This window comes from Bidens hawaiensis, unplaced genomic scaffold (assembly GCF_021521415.1).
Source record: "Bidens hawaiensis isolate Kalapana, Puna unplaced genomic scaffold, B.hawaiensis_p1.1 tig00042803_1, whole genome shotgun sequence".
Lineage (NCBI taxonomy): Eukaryota > Viridiplantae > Streptophyta > Magnoliopsida > Asterales > Asteraceae > Bidens > Bidens hawaiensis.
The window spans coordinates 7,679-34,600 of record NW_027497574.1 but is presented as its reverse complement, the minus strand read 5'-3'; the positions used below and the strand labels follow the sequence as shown (position 1 = coordinate 34,600).

At 32.1% G+C, this 26,922-nt stretch overlaps 1 protein-coding gene and 1 non-coding gene across 3 annotated transcripts; one reads left to right on the top strand and one right to left on the bottom strand.

Annotated features, from left to right (window-relative positions):
• Nucleotides 1–1,072: 1,072 nt before the first annotated feature.
• On the bottom strand, nt 1,073–26,157 carry LOC143593788 (small ribosomal subunit protein eS25-like). Of its 2 annotated transcripts, XM_077073299.1 has the most exons (4): nt 26,153–26,157; nt 2,039–2,064; nt 1,878–1,952; nt 1,073–1,556 (listed from the first exon to the last, which is right to left on the bottom strand). In XM_077073299.1, the coding sequence occupies exons 2-4, from the start codon at nt 2,039–2,041 to the stop codon at nt 1,308–1,310; spliced, it is 327 nt and encodes a 108-aa protein (XP_076929414.1). In that variant the 5' UTR covers nt 2,042–2,064; nt 26,153–26,157; the 3' UTR covers nt 1,073–1,307. The 2 variants fall into 2 exon arrangements, with proteins under 2 accessions (XP_076929414.1, XP_076929413.1); XM_077073298.1 differs by lacking the exon at nt 26,153–26,157 and having other exon boundaries at nt 2,039–2,083.
• Nucleotides 3,881–3,953, top strand: TRNAE-CUC (transfer RNA glutamic acid (anticodon CUC)). Its single transcript has one exon. It is a non-coding gene; the product is annotated as a tRNA-Glu (tRNA).
• Nucleotides 26,158–26,922: the final 765 nt, after the last annotated feature.

Sequence of the window (26,922 nt, the reverse complement as noted above, 5' to 3'; positions counted from 1 at the left end):
TAGTCACATTCAACTTTAACATCTTAAAATATCATAAAATTTTGGTTGGAAGTTAATAATGATACTGATAAAATGACAATATTGAATTTTTATAACTAATATTTTATTAACTGTGAAATTATTAAATTTAAAAGGCTTTTATATAATATATAACGGGGATATTAGTTATCTAACCATGGATTTCAATGCAATTAGATGGCATTTGATCAATCAAATATAAAGTTAGTTAAAAAAATGGATGAAAATCAATTTGAAATATATTATTTTAATTTGAAAATGAACTAAAAAGTAAATTGAGAACGCAAAATATTTTAATTCATTAAAATAATAGAGTTACAAGAACAGTTTTAGGGGACGTTTTGTATAGAATAGCACTAAAATGTATCTGGTTCACTAAAAAAAAACTTTGAATCAGTTAAAGTTTTTTACCCGATCAAATTTATAAACATACTGAGTGAAACATCTAAATCAATCGGACATCTTAATGGTGGGAAAAGCACAAAACAGCCCCTTAGTCCTATTTTTTTATAAAGACTTACAATCCTTACTTTTCAATCTATCGTAGCACCATTGATCGTTGGCACTAATTGGTATTCCAGTTACTGTTTAAATTATGTGAAGTGACTATTTTATCCTTATCATTAAAAATAAAATAAAATCACAAGAAATAAAGGGTAAACTTACCGTAAACAAGATGTCTGGAAACACCTAAACTAATTGCCTTTATGCAAATGTTGCAATCTATTTCGATCAAAACTGATCCAACTTCTGAAACGAAAGCAAGTCAATCAGCCAAATTGATATCCAAATTTTTGCGGTTCAACGGTTTAGTCCGATTAAGAAACTGCCGTACAAATGATAAATAACAAAAGTCACCATATTGGCAAAAACTAGCCGGATTAAACCGTAAACACGCCTAATATAACTTACTACCCATATACAAGACGTTACTTAAGTATCATTTTCTGCGTAGGGCTAGTTCTGCTATTAAAATATCATTTACTTCTATATTTATAGTCATTTAGACAGCTGTGACAAAGATCTAAAAAATTTTTTCTTTTCAACAACAATCTTAAAAATAATCACACTTTGAAGCTTGAAATCAAACAATTGAACATACCCAGTGACAATCATTCAAATATAACCATGTAACATAAATCAGCTCGAAGAAAGATATTTTGCCATTAGAAAAACTAACTCATAAGTTTCTTAAAAATCAATGTTATGGTGAGCAATAGCTGAATGCCGGGGGAAACTAAAGCGCACTAAAACCAAATGAACATACCAGAGTCAACAGTTTACCAATCTTAAGTGTTGGTAGCTCTGGTGTATATCTGCTGACTTGCATGTTCAGACACCATTTGAATAGCCCCTCTGGCGATCAAATCCTTGATAGCTTTCCTTGCAAGTGATCCATTGATCCTCAAACGATCAGAGAGAATGGAAGGAGTAATGAGCTTGAACTTAGGCGCCTCGGAAAGCAGCTTATCATAAGTGGCCTTATCAAACAACACCATGTTGTTCACCTTCTCCTTTTGCTTCCCCTTGCTCCACTTCTGCATTTTCCCCAAATTATATTCATCACAATCCAATTCACAATATTAAAACACAATCCCAGCTGCTCGCAAACCGATCCATAAAAAGCTCGAAACAAGCCAAGCTCAAGACCTCAAAAAATAGCTCGTTTAGTTGTCAAGCCAAGGAACGAACCTTATATGGGAAGAACGTTTATGCTCGTCGAGCCTTACCAAATACCAAGCCTAGTATATTTTTATACTACTTTTTAAAATCTTATTTAAATCCGTCCACACAAGCTCGAGCTGAGCTTATATATAAATAAATAAATAAATAATGTAATAAAATAAAGGTGTGGTGACCTTCTTCTTCTGCTTGCCGCCACCGGACTTGGCGGGCTTGGACGACGGCGGTGGAGCCTTTTCCTTCTTAGGCGCCTGCAAACATACGTTTGTGTGTTTAGGGTATTTGAATAGTATACATCAAATTGATGTTTCAGAAGAATGTGAAGATGGCAGCGTACCATTGTATTATCAGATGAGACGGCAACGGTGGCTCGAGCTCCTCTACGGATCGGATGTATTGGAAAATGAAAACCCTAGTGATTTTTTTATTTTACTTTTAGAAAGCTCTGGTCGGCCCGATAGGTTTTTTAGTTGGGCCTTTTTAATTGAAAAATAGCCCATGAAGCATTATATGAAAAAAACAAATTGATACGTGATTATCACGATGTGATAACCATATAAGCCATTCAAAATATTTTTACTTTTGAAACTAAGCTATGTGGTAACTTGTTGAATTATTTGGAAATTTTGTTTAGCTATATGGAAAGTTTAGAATGATGCCATTGTTCGAGAGATCAAAGCGCGTTAGGTTTTCTTAAACTTAATTCCTTAGTTGAGTCTCATCACTCTCATTGGAGCAACTTTGCTTTTATGTATTTTTTTTCCTTGGTCGCTATTCGCTTTGTTTTGTTTGTTCTCGTGCCTTGCTCGTCCGGTTGTTGATTGTTTTATGAAATGTCGTCAATCAAAAGAAAAATATAACATTGATAGACTATTAACTATTTGTAGGAATACAATTAGGATGATTAGAAAGAAAACTTAAGAGGACATGGAGTTACCATCTTTCAATTATCTCGGCATCCCCCACATCACACATCTTTCAATTATCCCTACATCCCCTGATTCGGGGTGCAGTTACCATTTTGGGCCATCCGTAATTTGTATTTGCCGGGTGGTATCACGGATGCCAGTCTGCCACTCTATGTGCTCTAATATAACCAGATCTCCATGAAAATAATTGTGGTATCTTCTAACTAGTATTTCCTAACAACTTCGACCCCACCATGTTGTCGGTTGGGTTGAATAAGAAAACATAATCAACAATATTTTTTTAATCAACAATTTATTAAATTATTAAAGCAATACAAAAAAAAACCACCATGGGATTGGAGACCCTAATAATAGGACCTCATAGCAAAAGAAATCAACCCACATATACTATCAATAAGACAATAAAGGTGCAACAAATAAAGTAACCCTTGAATTGGACCTATGGGTCAACAATACCCTTCCATTTCATTGGAAAATGCCAAGCTTACTGATAACATAATCATAACAGACCCAATTTCTCTCCACTATTGATCCGAACAGGGAATCCTCTTCCATTTCCATGTCATTGCGCCACCGTGCCAACCGTCATATAACACTCACATATGTTAGCCCTTTTTATGTTTAGCTAATTCAAAGATCGAAACATATACCTCAAAATAAGTCAATTCTGGTCCAATTATCTGTCCAGAATTGAGCTACATTACCCACCCCAATCCCCGCTTTTATTTAAGATGGACATTGATAATATAATTAGCGACTTCCTTCTCCATACCACATTATTTGGTTAAGTGTTTGATTTCCTTAATTAAATGCTCTAGGTACGTTCTTGGAACATATGAACTATTTATGCTTAACGAAATATATAAGTAATAGTTCGTATATTTTTAATAATATTCAACTAAACAATAATAAAAAAAATCACTTATAACCCTCTAGATTTCTTCTACAAAATGATTTTCTTACTTACACTTTAACATGTACTCTAAATTCAATAGCTAATTATATCATGTCTCACGTTTTATAATGATATCATTATATTTACTAACAATTATAACACTCTCTCTCTCTAATTTAAAAAGATGAGCGTTAGAATGTTCGATCCCCTGAAATTGGTATTAGATTGTTTTAACGATAGTAGTTTAGGATCTGTTAAAAGAAAGATCATCGTTCAACACTTTAATGCCTATTGTAGCAAGCTTAAAACCTCAGGTTCGATGTCATTTAGCTTTAGTTAAGAAGTGAAACAAGAATCCGTTGTAGTCTAGTTGGTTAGGATATTCGGCTCTCACCTGAAAGACCCGGGTTCAAGTCCCGGCAACGGAATTATATTTTTTCCTGCATCATTTAGACACACTTTTACTTTCACCTCCTTAGGTTTTCGTAATTCTCGTTACTCCACCTAGAGCATATAAACAGGGGCATATAAAAAGTTAAAAACAAACGAATAAAAATTGGGGTCTAATTTGTCGTTTTAATAATAATAATACGTGTTTTGATTTTATTGTATTTCCTAAATGGTAAGCCCGGGTTACCAAGTTGTTAACCAATAATCAACTTGAATTTTTCTTTATGGACTGAGAAAGTGAGATATTTGTGTATTGGGTCGGATCTTTATGTTGTGGTTGTAATTTGTTTATAGAATAATTATGTTCATGAACTTAATTCACGTAATCTAACTCAGTAATGTATTAAATGTTAAATACTTAATATAAATGTTTAGGCTGATAAATGTTAAATATTTATATAGATATATTTAAGCTAATAAATGTTGAATATCTTATATTGATATAATGATATTTAGGCTGATAAATTATATTATATTGATATTTAAGAGGGTTAAGGTGAGTTTCCTTCTAAGGTCGTTTTTTCGGATCAAAAATGACGAAAGACTGATGTATAAGCTTCTCTTTGGGGACGTGACATCCTAGACTTCTAACTATACTATTAAAGCAATAGGCTTTAAGTCCATTTCCCCTCTTTCTATTGGTTGTTGATTAAACCTTCCATGTATATCAATCACTTCTCTAATTTTCATCTTAATAAAATAAATCAAAAATATATTTAAATAAGATACAATAAATTCTCATTATTATTCTCTTTCATATTTAATTTAATTTTAATCTTGAATATTTTATAATTATCTTTCAAATTAATAATTATAATTCATAATTTTGACTCCGGCTAATTAAATTCATTTTAGGGAATTTCTAGGCAATTAATGATATTTACGAAATTATCACTACTAAATTATATGATATTAAAAATTTATTTCATCACAGGTCAAATACTCATTTATTTAGACGAGGTACTTACTATTTAACATTTCTCTTCAAATAATTATAAATATCATTAAGCAAACCTTTAGGAATAAAATAATAAGAATCATCCACAAATGTGAATTTCGTCATATACACCGTTTTGAAATTTAAATTTAAAACCTTTTAATAACCTAACAAAAGGAAATATTTAATTATGGAATTTCTATATTCTAATTAATTATTAATTATTATTTGATTAACTATTTGACTAAGCATCCATAAGGCTTACTATAGATACTAATGTTGACCGAGAATAATTATTCATAATTTAGCAATTAATGATTTAAATATATGAGGTTGAATTTTAAATTACGGAAGTATTTAATTACCGAATTTGTATATTTTAATTAAAGGTGGTATATCATTTGATTTAGCATCCTTAATCTTTACTATACATTTTTACTATAAATACCGATGTTGACCCATTGAATGATTCTAAATTCAGCAAAAAAAAAAATTATATATGGTGTTGATTTTACTTTTCAATTATATTAAAACCAAATTAGTAACTTATTTTTCCACACCTTATATGAATTAATTAATTATTTAAATGTTGATTAATTATATTATGTTGAGTATTTTTATTAATAATTCATATGAATAAATTAAAACACTAGACAATCAATGATTATTAATAATTCATGTGAATAAAAAATTCTAAAATAAATTAAAATACTAGACAATCAATGATTATTAATAATTATTGAATATTTTTAAAATTTGGTCAAACATCATAACTAACCCATTAATGTAATTATGAAATTAATTATTTTAATTATTATAAGAATTCAAAAACTTACTAAATCATCTCATTTACATTATATAAATCTCAAGATTTAAATCCCTAACCATTTTAATCTCTCTCTCTCTCTCGGCTTATTCCTCAACCGTCTTCTATATTTTGGTAATGGCCGATTTTGTTATACGTTTTTCCGGTAAGGTTCTATTGTTTCCGGTAATGTTTTATATTTATTTTAATTGTTATATGATTTTTTTTATAATCTCTTTAGGTTGTAAATCAAAATCTGATGTGTTAAAAATAGTCAATTAAATATCAACTAAATTAAACAAGTAATAAAAACTAGACCTAAGACTCAACTACACAAAACACCGGCAAGTGAACCGGTCAACTGTACTAAAGCTAAGTAAGTCCGGAATATCGAACCCACATGACTCTATAAATTACGTTAATTAACTAATTAGACTCGACTTACGACACGAATATTTATTATTAATGTTTAAAGAGGGATTTTAAACTAATTTTAAACTAATATCAAACTAAGAAAGTAAATAAACAAGCAAACGAGAAACAAACAATTAAACACAAGATCGAAACCAATAAGAGAAGGAATCTACCTAGGTAAAAATCCCATGTATCAACAATCATCAAGCAATGGACAAATAACATGATTATGGAAACTGATTTCTAAACATATTCATCTAACAAACCCTAAAGACCTTTGACTGAATCAAATGAAATCCCAAAGTACAATTATTAGATTATTAAGCAATCAGTATTATTGATTTCCGCAAAGTCATCAATTAGGGTTAATTAATAGTATCTAAAGCAAGCAATCTTACGAAATACAAAACTCTAGATAACTTGATAAGCTAACATGACATCATGAACATGGATCAACACAATAAACAAGAATATTGTCACTACTATCCTAGCATGCAATTGACCAAGACACATGAACAACTCCTCACCTTACAGCTTTTGGAATTTAGCAAAACATTTAAAACCCTAACTAACTATCAACAAGATTCTATGATCTAATGGGCCCATTTAATCACAATAATCAAAACACCAAGTAATGATTTAAACATAAACCCTAAATCTAAAGAACACAATCAAAAGATAAAAGATCTATGTGAAGCAATAGTTAATAATCAATCAAGATAATAAATACTTATACGCATCATGAAAACAAAACCAAGTCTTTACTATTAAATAACGAAATCCATAATCAAACAATTATCCAAAGCAAGAATCAAGTCTCAAACATGTTCATCAAACCTAGGTAGACATGAAGTCTATGCATCTTAAAGTCTAAATCAAACAAAACAAATAATAATGAAAACATGGTGAAATAATGAAGAAAGAAAGATTAAAGGCGATAAAACCCGTATTCTTCGATCTTAAACGTCTAGCTCTTCACCGGATGTTCTCTTGCCTTCAAAATCACCACAAGACTCGTAAGATGGCTCCAAAAACTCTCTAATTCGGCTGGTGTCAGGTTCTCCTTAGGTTTTAAGTTAAAGATGTTTAAATAGTGATTAAGGCTTTAAAAACCCGTCCACACGTCAGAATCTTCCAGAAAAAGGTGCTCGTCGCGCCACGCGACGAGATAAAGGATTTTGGCCGCGTTACGCGGCGACACAATATATCCCCGTCGCGTCACGCGACGAGGTTCCTTCTCCTGGTCGCGTTACGCGACCAGGTCCCTCTAGTCCGGTTCTTCTACTGGTTCATTCCGGTTCAACCCTCATTTGTCCTGGTTCTTCGTTTTAACTCGTTTAAAATCCTTTTTGACTATTTATCGCACCAGAGACCTACAAAACTTCATTTAGTTAGTGATATATCAATTCTAAGCAAAAATGAATCATAAATCATCGAATACGGTATAAAATTATCATGGGAAACATATATAAATAATTGTATATCAAATATCCTCACACTTATTCTTTTTTCGTCCCTGAAAAAGTTTGATGCAGTTAGATCAGAATCGGAAAATACAGTCTAACAAACATATAGTTTGATTTTTAAAGCTCGGAAAAAACGCAATAACTGCGATCATCGATATTGTTGTCCACTTAAACCCATGCCTTATTCTTTACCGGGACAAAGAAGATCCGACAATTTTTTACTCAGTGATTTACATAGTTAAGACCCGCTTATTTTCAGCTTTTACCGGACCTAACCACCCCAACTTGACTTTAACCTCAAAATTAGCAGATTTAAAACTTTTTGTTGCTCTATTTTTTTTTCCATGAATAGTTAAGACGATCAATGGTATTGTTTATCCACTTAAGCTTAAGCATTAAAGTCTACCAAGCAGCCATTAGATATTATTAAGGTTCAATTAATTCATAGCTAGTGTTCCCCACAACATGACATACCCCCGTTACAAGCAATACACTGAACCATCACCATAGGTGAGTATGCAAAATTTCATCTGTAGGGTTTACATGTAGCGTGTCCCTTGTGGTCCGTTTCTTAATGGTAATGAGACGCGAGCAAGGGGACCCCACATAGCTAACAGTGTGGATGATCAAGTCTGTAATGCATTTGTACTTTTGTACTTTTTTGTGATCATGTTTAGAGACTTAAGTGGCAGAAAACTGCGGGTTTGCTCTCTTTTTTTTAGCTTTATTTTAAATATTCATAACCCCATTTGGAATTGTGAATACCCAGATGAATAGTCGGCATACAGACCCATGGTCTTCGGACCCGGGGCATCCCATCAATACAAGATTTAAGGTTATAAAACCATACGCTAATGATGTGTAAAACACTAAAACTAGCAGTTTAAGATTTATATCACAGGCTACACGGCATACTCTAACGTTAAACCTACCCAAGCATCATATGATAACGTATTCAATTTTTTCAAACTTTTCAAACTTTATAATATTTTCCACTTTTTCATACCAAAAATTGAGGCTTGAGTATGGCTGACCTTTCATTACTTATTTTCTACGGACAAAACGCTTTACCCACAAGAGATTTCCGACCCATTTTATCAAATTTGCCCCTTCATTTTCAAGGCTGAGCCTACCGACGCATCCCAAGTTAAGTGCGCTTTCTTTTATTTATCTCATATTATTAGTAGTGTGAAAAACCAATTTTCGATTAATATCATCATCCCCCACTTTAACGCAAAAAACTAGATTCAAGGGACATTTTTAAACATTTTTCAATTTTTAGTTTTTCAATTTTTTATGCAAAACCAAACTACGACTCAAATATCATATCCCCACACTTAAATTTTGCATTGTCCTCAATGCAAGGATAAGGACGACTTAAAATAAAAATAAAACTAAAAATAAAGTCGGACTACAAAAAAAACTAAAAACTAAAAATTAAAAACAGAAAACAAAATAAAAAATAATTAACAAGCTAGATAAAGGAAAAGACTTAGCTGGTAATATGCGCATGAAATATGATGCCAAAGTCTTCTTCCATGAAAGCCCTCCAACTACGAACGTGCTCAGCAAATGGTAACTCCTTCTTTCACGAACATAAGCGGCCGAAATTCAACAAACATATCTAAAAATGTATCTTATCGTAACGATAGATATTAAGCAATTAAAGTATTTCAATCAACCGACAAATAACACATGAATAATTAGCATAAATAAATAGAAAGTACACGGCTCGGCTGCTCCATCCCCACACTTGTCTTTTTCAATAAATTTTTCCTTGGGGATCGCCTCACTAGCTCATACAGTCTTTCTTCAAATTTAGCAAAACTCAAAAACACCAAACAAAGTCGTACTATAAAAACTACATTTAGGACTCAAAGAAAATAAAAATAAAAATAAAAGAAAATAATACAAACTCTACACTTGAGTTTTCACTCAAGAACCCATGCTAAGCGAATCACGTGGCTGACCGAGTGGAGCTTCTTCTACCTCGGTAGAACTCCAATGCCCTTAAGGATTCCAAATCATTATCCGACCATCCATCAACTTTTGTTTTTTTCTTTCTAACTCCACAAACCCTCTCAACCTTACGCTTTCCACCACCCCGTTCTCTGACACACTTTACCATTACCCGAGAACTCAAAACCTTTCACTCCTTTCCCACACTTAAACTCACCGAACGAGACTCGTCAAGACTTGGATCCATGCCCGAAATAGATGATTCTATGGAGTAAACTGGGTGACATGGATCAATGAGACCGTCTTGACCACTCGGATGCCTCATGGACTTCGCCAAATAAGTGGCACTATCATCACCGGCTCTAAGGGTTATCTTACCTTCAAACACATCAATAATTGCCCTAGCAGTACGTAAAAACGGACGACCCAAAATAATAGGAACTCTCTCGTTGGCCTCCATATCTAAAACAACAAAATCCGCGGGAAAAACCAAATTATCTACCTTAACGAGCAAATTCTACACGACACCCCTCGGATACTTAACGAAACGATTGGCTAAAGACAACGTCATACGAGTAGGGGTGAGCTCCCCTAGGCCTAGCTTTTCATATAAAGAATACGGCATGAGGTTTATACTAGCTCCAAGATCGGCCAATTCTTGACACGTCGTATCACTTCCGAAAAAACATGGAATGGTAAAAACGCCGGGGTCGGGTAATTTCTCCGGTATTTTATTAAGAACTACTGCAGAACACTCTCCATTTAGCGGTACAGTCGACAAATCCTCCAACTTATCCTTCCTTTTAAGAAAATCTTTCAAAAATTTGGCGTATTTAGGCATATGATGGAGGACTTCGACGAACGGGAGGTTGACATTTAATTGGCTAAATATATTGAGAAAATGCCCGTAATCTTTCGTATACTGTTGTTTTTTAGACGAGCGGGGTACGGGACATAGGCAGGGTTGATGATGTGTGATGGTGGCCGGGCTCCAACCGGCTTATTCTCGGTGTTTTTCTCAACTTGCGGCTCTATAATTGGTGTTGTACTTTTTGACTTACCCGGAGCCTCCATTTCTATATCTTCATCTATCAACTCATCTTCCCCATCTTTCTCAACTTCTCTACTAACTACCTCCGGACCGAAAACCCTACCACTACGAGTGGAGATGGCTTTCAATTGAGCAGCCGGATTAGTTTGAGGAATACCCGAAAACTAACCTGGGGGCCTTTCTTCTAAACGGCGAGCAATGTCACCAACAGTCCTTTGAATATCGAGAATAGAAGATTGTTGGTTTTTGAAGAGTAAGTCATGCTTGGCGAACTTTTTCTGTGTTGCTTGATCTCTCTCCAAGATTAGCTTCATCATCTCTTCCAAACGCCCAATTCCACCGTTCGAGTCCTGAACATTATTTTGAACATTAGTATTATTAGTATTATTATCATTAAAATACTGACCTTGTCCTGAAGCATAAGAATTTTGAAATCCGGGTGGTGCGCCTGATGGACGCCAGTTGGAATTATTCTGATTCGGGTTTTGTAGGTGTTCCAATTCTGATTATTGTTACTGTAATTGTTGGGAAACCTATTCTGACCAGCGACAAAATCGACCTGTTGATTCATCACCAGGCACTCCAACGTACCATGTCCACCTCTATAAAACTCACACATGTCCACCTTGGCCTTCAGCTCCTTAACCTCTCGAGTTAGTGATTCCAAAGCATCAGCCACACTAGTATACAGATTAACCTAGTGTACACCTCGAGCTGATGAGGATGTACTGCTAACGGGAGTGGAATTTCCGTGATGTGGCACTTTGGCAAGGTCAGATTGAGCGAAGCTCTCAAACATCTCGTTACACTCGGTGACGTTCTTCCTCGCCAGTAAACTTCCTCCTGCGGCTGTGTCGAACCGAACTTGGGTTTCGTAGTTCAGCCCGTTGTAAAATTTCTCCACGAGAGCCCATGGTGTGAGACCATTCTGTGAGCATCGAGGCACCAAGTTCTGAAAACGCTCCCAAGCATGGCAATATTGCTCATCCGGCTCCATGTGAAACGAGTGAATATGATCGCGAAGAACAGCCGCTTTAGCCGGTGGGAAGTATCTCTTGATAAATGCAGAACGTAGTGCTTCCCAAGTGGTGAACGTACCAGGTGGCTGCGTGTCAAGCCAAGTAGTTGTTTTACCTGTAAGTGAAAAAGGAAAAAGATGTAAGAAAATTGCATCTTCAGTAGCACCTTGCAATTTAAAAGTTTTCAAAACGCGGTAAAGTCGGTTAATATGAGCCGTCGCATCCTCATCATCGTTCCTATGAAACTGATTAGTTTGAACGATGTTGTTCATGACGTATGACGGAATTTGCCACGAGTTGGGGTTGTCGATCTCGGGAACGACGATGCATGATTGGTTTCTGGTTAAGCCATCGAAGGCTTGAGCAGCAATTTTCCTATTGTCGGCCATTGGATCTTGACTTCTAGGACTTTCGGGTGGTGAAGTGGGTGGTGACGAATTTGGTGTAGATGCGGATTCTGACAGTTGTTCTTCTACTGACGAACTAGCCTCGGTCTTCAACGGAGAAGATCCAAGATTATCCAGCGGTGGTCCTTGCGAACGAAGATGTGGCATAAACCTGAAAACGCAAAAGACCAAGTGAGTAGACTCGAATACTTAAAAATAAACTAAAATAAACTAAAACTTAAATTAAACTCCTACGACTCGAACAAAAATAAAACAAATAGCACGGATGTAGCAGATAAGTCAAATTCAAAACTAATAACGCAATTGCTAAGAGTCCCCGGCAACGGCGCCAAAAACTTGCCAAAAACTTGATGTGCTAAAAACAGTCAATTAAATATCAACTAAATTAAACAAGTTTTAAAAACTAGACCTAAGACTCAACTACAGAAAACACCGACAAGTGAACCGGTCAATTGTACTAAAGCTAAGTAAGTCTGGAATATCGAACCCACATGACTCTATAAATTACGTTAATTAACTAATTAGACTCGACTTACGACACGAATATTTATTATTAATGTTTAAAGGGGGATTTTAAACTAATATTAAACTAAAAAAGTAAATAAACAAGCAAACGAGAAACAAGCAATTAAACACAATATCAAAACCAATAAGAGAAGGAATCTACCTAGGTAAAAATCCCATGTATCAACAATCATCAAGCAATGGACAAATAACATGATTATGGAAACTGATTTCTAAACATATTCATCTAACAAACCCTAAGGACCTTTGACTGAATCAAATGAAATCCCAAAGTACAATTATTAGATTATTAAGCAATCAGTAATATTGATTTTCGCAAAGTCATCAATTAGGGTTAATTAATAATATCTAAAACAAGCAATCTTACGAAATACAAAACTCTAGATAACTTGATAAGCTAACATGACATCATGAACATGGATCAACACAATAAACAAGAATATTGTCACTACTATCCTAGCATGCAATTGACCAAGACACATGAATAACTCCTCACCTTACAGCTTTTGGAATTTAGCAAAACATTTAAAACCCTAACTAACTATCAACAAGCTTCTATGATCTAATGGGCCCATTTAATCACAATAATCAAAACACCAAGTAATGATTTAAACATAAACCCTAAATCTAAAGAACACAATCAAAAGATAAAAGATCTATGTGAAGCAATAGTTAATAATCAATCAAGATAATAAATACTTATAAGCATCATGAAAACAAAACCAAGTCTTTACTATTAAATAACGAAATCCATAATCAAACAATTATCCAAAGCAAGAATCAAGTCTCAAACATGTTCATCAAACCTAGGTAGACATGAAGTCTAGCCTAGCATCTTAAAGTCTAAATCAAACAAAACAAATAATAATGAAAACATGGTGAAATAATGAAGAAAGAAAGATTAAAGGCAATAAAACCCGTATTCTTCGATCTTAAACGTCTAGCTCTTCACCGGATGTTCTCTTGCCTTCAAAATCACCACAAGACTCGTAAGATGGCTCCAAAAACTCTCTAATTCGGCTGGTGTCAGGTTCTCCTTAGGTTTTAAGTTAAAGATGTTTAAATAGTGATTAAGGCTTTAAAAACCCGTCCACATGTCAGAATCTTCCAGAAAAAGGTGCTCGTCACGCCACGCGACGAGATAAAGGATTTTGGCCGCGTTACGCGGCGACACAATATATCCCCGTCGCGTCACGCGACGAGGTTCCTTCTCCTGGTCGCGTTAAGCGACCAGGTCCCTCTAGTCCGGTTCTTCTACTGGTTCATTCCGGTTCAACCCTCATTTGTCCTGGTTCTTCGTTTTAACTCGTTTAAAATCCTTTTTGACTGTTTATCGCACCAGAGACCTACAAAACTTCATTTAGTTAGTGATATATCAATTCTAAGCGAAAATGAATCATAAATCATCGAATACGGTAAAAAATTATCATGGGAAACATATATAAATAACTGTATATCAAAATCCAAGATTGAATTGATATGTTGAAGTTATTACGGTTTTCCGGTAAGGTTTTATATTTATTTTAATTTTTATATTACTTTGTTATAATATCTTTAGATTCTATATCAAAATCCAAGATTAAACAGATAATTTTCCGTTTTTGTTTGTATTTATATTAATAATTATATGATTTTTTCTTATAATTTTTTTAGGTTGTATATCAAAATCGAAGATTCGGTGGAGATCTTCACTATTTAGTTTTTCCGGTAACGCGATTCAAATTTTCTGGTTGTAAGTTATAACATCAATTTTACATTTTTTTCACATGATTCAAATCTTTCATAATTTGTAATATATTTATTATGTGATATTAATATTAATTAATATTTAATTTTATCATTTCAGGTTATTGTCCCCAACTTGGTATATCTAATTTCATGGATTGAGAATTGTTTGATAAGATGTCTTTTATTTTTGTTTAATATTGATTTATATTTGTGTTAGTATTCATGTATTTATTTATTTTTCACAATTTATGTAATTTAATTGATTATTGTATAATCCTGAAATGAAATTTAGTTGATTATTCTATAATACATTAAATTATCTATAGTAAGATAATCAATCTTATAATGTTGTTGGTCAAAGTCCAATTATATTGAATAGGTTTAAATAACATTTACATATTTGATTATATTGAATATGTTTAAATAACAACAATTTGAATAAATTAAAGATTTGACTCAATTTGACCATTTATATTGAATAAGTTTTTTTTGACATAATTCTCATTCCTAATTTGACTAATTTTTTTCAACCTTTTTTATTTTTTTGAATACCATCCATAAATATAAACTAATTTCATAATTATTCAATATTCATGCATTAAATAAAAAAAATATTTGTTTCTTCTAAATATTTCAAGTTATTGTGAATTTTAATGTCATTTGCAACTAAATTCCTTAAGTGAATAATAAAAATTATTTATTTGAACCATTTTGAAATTCGAATTCTTGACCACTTATATGAAGTTTACAAAAATATGTTATACAGCTAATAATCCAATGCTCACGTACATTATAGAATCTTTAATATATTTTACCAATTTAATATGTCTTTATTATAATTTTTTAATTACCATGTTTTAATTAAGGTAACCGATAAATTATTATTGTTAATTAACTAATGTATTTATGTTTTTATAAAGATTCTTATAATACGTGTTTTAGTTAGGTTAGGTGATATTATGTTTTAAACACGATTAATTACAATATAATTAAAATTGATATGTTTAAATCTACACCATATTTCAAGATAGAGCACAAAATTAGTAATGTACAAGAATAAGTTAGTAATTGATATTTATTACCATTAATATAATTAATCATTTAAATTTAAAGAATTTCAGTAACTGATATGAATTGTCAATTCCCATACATCTAAAATTAGACCCAATTAACAATAACATAAATAATTAAGCCTAGAATATAACTTTGTTTAGCTTTATAAAAAATAATATATGCTAATTAAGCCTATATACTAAAATAATTTTTACTAGAGACGGGATATGAAATTGAAAATTTTAATTGAGTCAACTAAATAAAAATAAATGTATAAACTAGCTTCAAAGGATGTTTATTATACGGGATATGATACAATTAATTAAGCCTATGTATATACTATATTTCTTTATTAAAATGACGTTTAATAAAGAAGGGATAATATAATATTCATGTATAATATAAGATAATAATAGACAAACAGAAATATAAGATTTTTAGTTTAAGATATACAATATATTATATTATGTTGTACCATATTTTGAATCTCCGAATATTTGATTAAAAAGACAATTATGGTAATTAAGCATATATATTAAAATAATGTTTAATGTTAATTAAACTAAAATACTTACGTAATAATAAATGCAATAAATTAATTAATAGAAATTATTAATCATTTAACAGAATTGATTGTATAGTATTTTAATTTATTTTAGAATTATTTTATTATTATAAATATTCATTATTATTATTAATGAATTTTACGTGTTTTAGTTAGCCAGGGGTTCAATTTTTTTGTTTGACCAATTTATAATTATGTTTAAATGTCAAGATGCATACTTAAAATAAACCACACATATTTTCGATAACCATTTTATAATCATAGCTCATTGTCTCTTGAAACTAACAAAATTCAAATATGAGCCAGTCATGAATATTATTTAACGAAAAACTAACTCAAAAGAAAGTGTATGGAATTTATATAATTTACCGAAACAAATATGACCTTTTAAAGTTAATAGTTAGACATTTCAATTAAATACATTGATTGTTTTCCTTGATGGTAAGTTACTAACTATATATTTTTTTTCCTGTTTGACATTTGTTAGAAATAATTCGAATTTGTAGCAGCCAAGTCCAAGAGATTCGCAATACAAAGTTTATCATTCATTTCAAAGTTACTTGTAATCGTATTGGTATTCACACATATAATCTTAGATATTCACTATAATTGATTATTTATGCTAAATAATCATCATATTTAATTTTAATGATACATTCCAATCATTTATACATTTATTTATTTCTGTTTTTAAGAATCGAATTTGACAACTCTTTTGTAGTTTTTAATAGTCTCCAATCTCAACAAAGTTTCCATCTTTTATATTTGAACAATTTTTAATTACGCATAAATGTCAAGATTATTGTATACAATTGAAAAAAGAATTATATAATGAAATTAATTTTAAATAAAGTAATGATGTTAAATAGTTTGAAACATAATTTACTGCAGATTGCAATCACTTTAATAAAATTTTAATTTGGGAATGACTTCTATGTAATATAATAAAAATTAACTGGTTTAATTTTAATTATCTCTATATTATTTTAGTTATACTTAATTAGTGAAATTAGTAGAATAAAAATTTATTGGTTCGATTTAACTTAATACATTTAACTAAAATGTCTTTGAATCGAAATAAAACAAAAGTTTAATTACAAAATAATTTATAATAAAATATACCTTTATTTATTTATTAATGTTGAAATGAAACTCATAATACCTTAAGACTTTAGTTGTATATTTACTCAGGTGGCTATGATTTATTTTGTTTTTTATATTGTAAAGCAAAATGACTTTTTTTTAATAAAATGTCGAAGAAGTTGATGGTGGGCTAATATGATGATAACATGTTCATGTCTTCGTTTGGTTTTTTTAATTTAGGTGTATAATAAGTTTGTGTAAGTATTAACTTTTTATGTATACAATCTAAATGTTTAATATTTTGGTTACAAAGTTATGCTAAAATATTTGTGTTGCTTTAATATGTTATTTATGAAATTTTATGGTTGTCTATATGTATATGGTTGTTTCTATGTTTTTAACCCATGTGTAACATGGGCGACTATTATAGAAATATATTGGTGGGTTAGATACGTTTACATAAATGAATTTCTGATCATCTATGTCGATTCAAGTTAGCCGATAGTCTTCATATCCGGTTGAGTAAGTTGTGTTATTGTTGTTTCTTGTGTAATCTTTCTAATTTTCATGTCTTTAATATCTATATGAACACCAAATATAAATAACCTACAATTGTCACTAAAGTTAATAGTACTTGGTTACCCGATATTTTAATTTTTCTGTCTTGTGGATTAAAATCCTTCATTAAGTCAGCAAAATTGAAACATCATGCTATATAAAATTCTGTTTTTATATTTACGCTGTTCATCTTTTTCATATACTAACCATATTATATTCTATTATAGATGTCTTCAAATTAACGAAAACGTAATTTTTGGTCAATCAATGTCTTTCAATAAGAGGGGTAATTCAAACGGTTAGTTATTTTAATATTTTTTTTAGTTACCCTTTAAATATTTTTTAAGAATGTATTATTTTGTAAACGTGCAGCTTCAACACCAAGAGAAATACTTACTAGCATTTTGAACGGTAACATTTTATTTTAAACGCGTTAATACAATATATTGTATTAAAATATAATTTTATTTAACTAAAATATAGTAAATAAAAATTAATATTTTATTAACTAAAAATTAGGCACTTTTAACATAAAATTATAAACGATTTTTATTATAATTATTATTAACTACATTATACCTTTTTGATAAACATTTTTTAATAACATTGAATGTATGTTCACACATTTCTTTTTTCTATTTTCTTTTTTAGAAATGATACGAAACATAATTTTCAGTTATCCAATCATATTTTATTTTCTTAAAACCAATTAAAATATATGTTTTAATTAAGATGTGTATACGAATCAATTTATGTTAATTAAAGGCGCAAAGATATTTCTCCATTATTTTTTTACTTATATTTGGTTAACTCAACTTATATTGTTTCCATACTTTGCAACAAAATTCACAAATTTAGTCGTGGTCCATATAAAAAATCATTTTTTTGGTTTTTAAGTAAGATCATACAAATTATTTTTTTATATTTTAATTTGAACTAAAATTTTCATAAACACATTATGCTAAATAAAATAAAAAAGACCAAAATTATTTTGACTCATAGATTGGTTCTAAAAGTCGATGTGCCAATAATGTTACTAATGAATATGGATTAGAAGAACGGTTTGTGTGATGGAACTAGATTACGAGTAATTAATTTGGGTTGGCGTTTTGTTGTAGTAAAAGTTATTTCAGATACTAATACTGGTTGTCACACTTATATAATTCGTTGTGGTCTAACACCTTCAGATAAGAAACTTTCGTTTAAATTGAAAATAAGGTAGTTTTTTCCAGTTGTAGTCTATTTTGCAATGACCATTAACAAAAGTCAAGGTCAATCTCTAGCAAAAGTTGACTATCTCAAAGACCCGGTGTTTACACATAGACTACTCTATGTAGCTTTATCAAGAGTGAAGAGTGGTGTTAAAATTCTTATATTAAACAAAGAAGACAACGTTACAAATAAAGAATAAATCTTGTTTATAAGGAAGTCTTTTTAGTAGCTTATGAATTTTACATTTTTAACTTTTGATTATGTTTTCAAAGATTGTAATTTGAATGTTGTTTGGGTTTATCTTTGTATTTCACAATCATTGGTTTTCGTACCAATATTATTTACAACTTAAAGTATGTTGTCGTCTCGAATAACATATAACAACTTATGTTGTCTTTTCAAATGACATGTGTTTGTTCGAAAATTTCAATATTTCTACCCGTGTCGTATACAGGTTCTAACCTAGTCTAGTAATAAAGTAGTCTGTTAATTTGAGTGACCGTTAAAAAGAAAATCTCCATCACACATAAATCTACGGGGCACTTTCTTAGTTAGTAAGGAAGGAGTGTGACTGGGCATGGCCCATTTTTGTTTGTAGTTTTGTAATTATCCTCTTCCCACGTAATTATCTCCTCTTGAAAGCATATTTAATATTTTTAACACGAAACCGATAAATCACAACAAATTTAAATTTCACAAATAATTTTATATTCGGAGTTTGGGTGGGGGGAGGAGTAGGAACCCTTAACCGATAACAGATAGATAAGAATTTATTTAATCACATAATTTCGGGTGTCAGCACAATTTTAAAAAAGATATTTTTAAATATAATAAGATACTAGAAGAATGCTCGCGCGATGCAGCGGGTGTTTGAACATAGACTCTGGTAATCACGTAACAGTTATAGGAGTTCATGGTTCGGTTTGAAACCTTACAACCGTTTAAATCGATCATCGGTTAGGTTAACGATTGTTTTTTTCTTTAACTTTCGGTTTCAATTTTCTACTGTTTAGTTACTATTTTCGATGACAAATAATCGTTACTAATAGTTAGGCTCTCATGTTTAACTTAAACCATCAAAACTAGCCTTGAACACTCATACGTAACATGTTGATTTTTTAACTTAAAAAAACTCCAACAATATCATACTCAAATTAAAGAGAATAAAATGCTCGTTTTTATGGTGCAACATTTTCTAAAAAATATTTACGTACGAAAAAGTTATGTCGATTTAAAAATCGTGGGGGAAAGTTGGTTTAAAATTAAAATAATTGGTATTAAATGGTTAAAGATTAGGGGGCAAAATTATAAATATTCTTGTATTTAATAAAAGTTTAAGGTAAAAAATTATAAATATATTATATGAATTGAAAGTTCACGTGTGAATTTATGCTTGAAAGTCTATTTTGCCCTTATTTATTATGTTTTGTAGTTGTACCATATGTTGATTATGTTGTAAATTACTTAAAACTTAAGCATCTTAATTTGCCCATCTCTTGTATATTATATATAGTATTGATATTAAAAATTATAATAACAAACTAATATATATGTATTAAATTAAAACAAAATTACGTTAAAAAAATAAAATAATCATTGTAAAATATCAAAACGATTAAAAACAAAACTTTAAAAACTCCTGTAACAAAGAATGATCAAACTAATATAATATACGCATTTATAGGGTATTAAGGTTCAGAAAGTTAGATAATAACAAGTTTCGTGGTCTAGCCTTAATCACATGTGTGTATTCTAAGTTTGTATTTAAGGTTATGTTGTTTTCATCTTGCAATAAATTTAAGGCCGGTTTAACACTAATTTCTATTAATATAAAAAGAAAATTATTATATATACAAAAACCAACTCTATCTTTCTTGAATTCTGACTTTCTGAGCCTTTGACTATTCGCTCTCAGTTGTTATTCTATTCTGACCGCCCCATGTCGGCTATCGACACTTTCAAACACACTAAGGTTATGTTTCTTGAAAATGAAACGGTGTCGTTAAAAATTCTGCAAATAATTAATAGTTAGGGTTTTGTGGTGGTTTGGTTAGTTTTTGTAGGATGGTGTTGGGTTCGAGTTTGGTGAAGTTAAAGGAGGCAATCAACGGTGGTAGAGACTTTCATATAAGCTTGAGCCAAAAAAAAAGAAAAAAAATCCGGCGAGAAATACACATTTAAAGTAGATGGTCTAAGTTAACACATGTGTTGAGGAATCCACAGGTCACTTTCATTTCTAGATTGTGTCGATGGAGACGACAACATATCGACATTGTGTTTTACGAAGGAAAGTTTTGGTCACACTTCTTGAACATACGGATTTGTTTATTTATTTTTTTATTTTAATATCAAGGGTATTCTAGTTATTAAAAAACTTACTACAAAATGAAAACTAAATAACCTAAACAGTCTACTTTTTAAAGACCCTAAGATGTGGCTAATACCAGATCATATGGACTTTTTTATAATTAACTCTAAAGTTGTTTTATAAAAAAGTGAAAATACCATTATTTTTATAGTCATGTATCTACTATTACTTGTATATCAAACTTTTTTACATCAATATCGACTTAGATGCATGTTGTATGTGACATTGGTATGTTCGGGATTGAGTTTGAACCTTATTAGCTTATTGGCTTTTTCAAAAAGCCAATAAGTTAAATGGTGTTTGGCAATCACAAAAAACCTTTTATTTTAGTTTTTTTGAAATGGTTAAAAAACAGTTTTCTAAAAGTCTCAAATCCTGGCTTTTTAAAAACCCATAAACAGTTTTCAAACTCAATCCCAATCGTATCAAATTTTCACTTGCATGTCATCAACTCATCATCATACGTCCTTTTTATGCCAAGGGATTATTTCGAAAACAAAAGCGCTATATTATGTATACAAAACGACACCTGTACACCACCAAACTCCAACAATGGCAAGTGTGTTTGAGTGGGTAACAGGTTTTACTGGCTTCAGAAGGTGAGATGGCGAAGAAATATTACGGCTTAACGGTTTTTAAAGTATAAGGTAGCGTTTGTTATGCAGTAATGACAGGCGGAATGGAATGATTCATTACGTGGGAATGAAATAAGAGGTGTTTGGTTGCGCAATGGATTGGAATCATCCATTACACATGGAATCTCATTCCATCCAAACCATTCCTTCCCACCCCCTTCTTTTTTTTCATTCTATTCCTTCTTCAACCTACTTTCTCAACAACACCATCGTCTAACAACAACCACCGCCACCACCGCCACCACCACCATAGCCACCACTATCATCTGACCACCACTGTCGCCGCCACCACCACCTGACCGCCACCGTCGCCATCACCACCTCCACCACCATCGCCTTACCACCAAAGCTACCATCGCCACCATGGTTTCCATAACCACGACAACCATTGTCACCGTCGCCACCCGACCATAACCGCCACCACCACTATCATTGCCTGGCCACCACCACCATCATCACCAACCTACCACCGGCATCACTACTAATGCTACCATCGCTTGACCACCACCACCACAATCACCACCCCCGCCGCCTGACCACCGCCACCATCGCCACCGCCACCACCATTTTGATCTCCAGAGCTACCACCACCGTCGCCATTTCAGTTTTTTTTTGTTAAATATATATATATATATATATATATATATATATTGGGATAGGAATATTTTTATTATTTCTATTTCATTCCTAAAATTTTTTTCTGATACCAAACAACATAAAGTAATTATTCATTTCATTCACATATGTTAACCAAACAAGACAAATGAATGGTAATGATCTATTTCATTCATTTGTCCATTTCATTCCTTCTCCCATTTCATTCCCCCTTCATTCCATTACACAATAAAGACCGAACATATAATTGTCTTAAAGAAATGACCAAAATCATAAAATTTGAGCAACATTAGAAGCATAGGTGTGATTTGATATCTACTATTACAATAAATAAAAATGTGGTTGTGTTACGTGGTATCTAATTAGACCATCTTGTGTCACTTGACATCTTAATATTAAAAGAAAACTATATTATTTAAATCCCACATTGCTCAAGGAAGAAATCAATAAAGGAAACATACTATTATAAAATGTATTTGTAATCAAACTTGTCATTAGCCGGTGCATGAATTATTATGTATGGTTGTTTAGTTTTAAAAATATTTAATTTATCCAGATTGGATTTTTCCGCTTCGAAGTAAGTCTTTCGGGTTCACGAATAACCGGTCAGTTTTTTATTTTTTGTTTTTTTTTGCCCGGTTGATCCGGTAAGTCTTGGTTCAGTTTCAAAAATACCGCTTTTATCTTAAATATGTCAAATATGTTGAATTTTGTTTGTATAAAAAAGTTTGATGCACTATTTGTTTATAAAATGAAATAGTTAAAAAAAAGTGATTGCAAGTCAAATTAAGCCATCAATTTCAAAACATATTAAAAGACATGTGTTTTAGTCTAGATATAATATACTAAAGTTGATAATAAAAATCCCTGTTATTTTTTTTTTCATTGAATAAACCTCTTTGAAGATTGTGACTTTTTTTAACAGACTTTGGCGTCGGGTTCTCCAAAATTTCATTTTTAATGTAATTTTCATAGAAGATTTGTCTAAACCTTCATTTAAAAAGTCTAATACAAAAAAAACTTTTCTCCAATAATTTGATTAAATGCAACTCGAATAATTCCATTCAAACTTAAACGGGTCAAAATTAGCACATCAGAGAATGAATTATTATAAATTGTCAACCGAGTATATGTATTGCATATCTTTATTTTTTTTAATTAGCTCTAAACTTCAAGCTAATGTAGTGTGTATTTGTATTTTATTATTTTTTATTTAAATTTGGATGTATTTTAATAGTATTTATTATTTTGTGCAACTTCATAATGAATATATTTTTATGTGGATGTTATATTCCTTTCAATAAGCATATTAGTTTTGCTGCTAAACAACTAAATGATTTTAGAATTATTATCCGGCCACACACTTAATATATAATATTTAACTTCTTACTTGATGCATTCTAATTCTTGCTACCATCAAAATCTAACTTAAGGTTACTTTAGGATAATTTGTGTGAAGTCCTAACGAGGCAAAACTGTAAAACTAAACATGAGCCAAACCGTTACTAACAGTTCGATTTTTGGTTTTGTTTTAAAATTTTAACGTTTCTGTTTTAGTTTTAAATAATACAAAACCATTATTAGTGACTTGACTCATGGTTTAACCTAATAACAAGACCGTGAACGACCTTAGGCTTTGCCTTAATTTAGTATATATTAAAATCTATATTTGTAACTTTCGCATATCTCTTTTTAGATCCAAATCTCATGTAGCATCTGTAAATGCATCAATGACTTTATTTAGTCTGGCACGAAACAGGTTAAACGTGGTCATGTTGTTTTCTCGAGTTTTTAGTATCTCCATAAAAGATATATGCAAAATGTGCCTACAGAAAATATATTCAATAATAATATATTTATTAATAATATTAATTACGAAGTACTATTTGCCTGACACGTTTTATTATTTTTTTTTCATATTTTTCTTTCTTTTTTGCTCATTAAAGATATATTTAGCTTAACTCAAATCAATCAGTAGCATAAGTCGGCCAGAAAAGTAGAATGAATCATATATGTTGATTTTGGTTACATCATATGTGCTACTTTTTTCTTTATTTTGGTTGCTTAATTTGCGACTTTCATAATATGCTCAGATCGTGAAGAACTAAAATCAAAGCTCATAGCCATTCTTTGAGAACTAAAATAATGTAAGAAAAGGAAATCAAAAGATACAAAGTGGATTATATTTTGTACAGTATGATATCATATATCCGTTGCTAAGAACACAAAGATAAAATGATGACATGAAATATATGTAGATATGTACGGTAAGTTACATATAAAAACTAGACAAATTGACAAAAGACGTCCTTTATGTTTAATTGGTTTTTCAGTGGACGTCCTTTATCGAAAAAAATAGCAGAAAACATCATTTACGTTTCAAAACCCTATCATGTTATGTCCTTTGGCCCTAACTCCGTTAACTTTTCTCGTTAAATATGGTCATCTGCAAGGCACATAAGGGTATTTTGGTCATTCTACTATTAAAAATAAAATAATATTAAGTATATATATGTAGGGATGACAATGAAACCCGAACCTGATGGGGAAACCCGAAACACGACATAATTGGGACGGGTAATACCCGACCCATTAGGGTTTGGGACGGGTTTGGGATTAACATTGAAAATTTTCATGGGTTTGGGACGGGATTGGGATTTGTAATATACCCGATTACCCGACCCGATTACCCGATAATATTAACCCATTTACCCGATTATATACCCGACATAACTTTTTTTATGTTTATATAGAGTATACTCTAAATATTTTAACTATATCATTTGTTGAAACTTGTTTATAACAATTATTTGAGACATTTTATTTTTATGGTATCATTATTTGTGATCGATTAGTTATATTTTGTCAAATTCTGATAGAAACCAAATGAGTTTTAGGTCGAGTATACCCAATGGGTATTTTAACAAAACCCGATTGGAAACCCGATGGGAAAACCCGAAACCCAACGGGTAATTACCCTATTAAAACCCGACGGGTTTGGGACGGGTTTGGGATGGACTTTCATAACCGGGTATGGGTTTGGGAATACCTAAACCCGACCCATTTCCATCCCTATATATATGCACTCCCTCGCCCCCCCCCCTCTCTCTATGACTTAATATTCGGTTGCCCTTTAGCTGTCACAATAATAAACGAAAACCGATTATAAACCGATCCTCCGCTAACCTCATATACGCAACATCTTTCTCAACCAACAAAATAAACAACGCGGCAGGTGGATTTGGTTAAGGAGATTGCTAGGGCTAGGATATTGTTTTGGACGGGGGATAAGGGGAGATCTGAGGCTTCACGGCAGGTGGATGCGAGTGAGAGGTAGGCTAGGGTTAGGGTTTGGAAGTGGAGGCTGAGGATTTGGTGGATTCGATTAAGGATTTGAGTGTGGAGAGGATGACAGAGTCTAGTTTCAGGCAGTTTTTGAACGGGAGGTGGACGGAGTCGTCGTCGGAGTCGGAATCTGGAAAGTGATTTGAGGAAAGCGGTAAATGGGAGTTCGTTTCGGTGTCCGGAGTGACTCGGTGAGTTGGGGAGAGACTAGAGAGGTTCATTTCGTTGTGTCGGCCAAAGCTTGAAAGGGTTAAAATGAAAAATCAGAGTGGCCGAAGGGGAAGGAGCTGCCGAAATTGGTTTGGTGGTGACTGATGGGTGATTTTGGCTCTAAGCGTGAGTGGGGTGGGGTGTTAGGTTCCGGTTATGTTGGTGGTGTAGAGAGAGAGATGGGGGGAGAGAGAGAGGAGAGAGGGATAATGAGGTGATTCCGGCAACGGTGGTTGTGGTGTTGGATCTGACCGATAGTAGTGGTGGTGGCTTGAACTTGGAGTGTGGATTAAGAGAGGCTACAGTTGCTACAATAAATTTTTTTAAAAAAAAAAACAAACAAAACAAAAACGCTCGGGTTGTCTCCCGAGAAGCGCTGAATTTTGAGTCTGGCCCAACGTTACTTGGCCCTTAACACTCGGCTGAATATGATGGTGTAGTAGCTATAAAGCTCACCACCGACTCATGTATGCTCTTATTCAAGTCCGCATCTTCCAGATATGGTTTCAACCGATGTCCATTCACTACCTGCCTTAGATGATCGTCAAAATCTTCAATTTCGACCTCGCCAAACTGACCGACACGCTTTACCTGATACAGTCCCATCCATTTACTCTTTAACTTACCCGGGAATAGTTTTGCTCCCGAGTTGTATAACCAGACCCACTGTCCTTCCTCAAAAGTCTTCATCTTAATCTTGGCATCATGCACTTGCTTCATTCTGTCTTATATGCTGACACGCATTCATACGCTTCATCCCGCAACTCCTCCAGCTCATATATATTCAACTTTCTTTCTTTTCATGCACACTCATAATCTAGATTAACATTTTTCACGGGCCATAAAGCACTATGGGTAAGTTCCAAAGGTAAATGACATCCTTTCCCGTAAACCAACCGATAGGGGGTGGTACCAATAGGTGTTTTAAAAGCAGTACGGTAAGCCCATAAAGCATCATTTAATTTTGTTGACCAATCTTTTCTATCGGGTCT

Bases quoted from the DNA above. Each gene is read 5' to 3' on its own strand.
- LOC143593788 (XM_077073299.1), bottom strand. The intron at 1,557-1,877 runs GTCACCACACCT...GGGAAAATGCAG, and splicing joins GCGGCAAGCAGAAGAAGAAG to AAGTGGAGCAAGGGGAAGCA.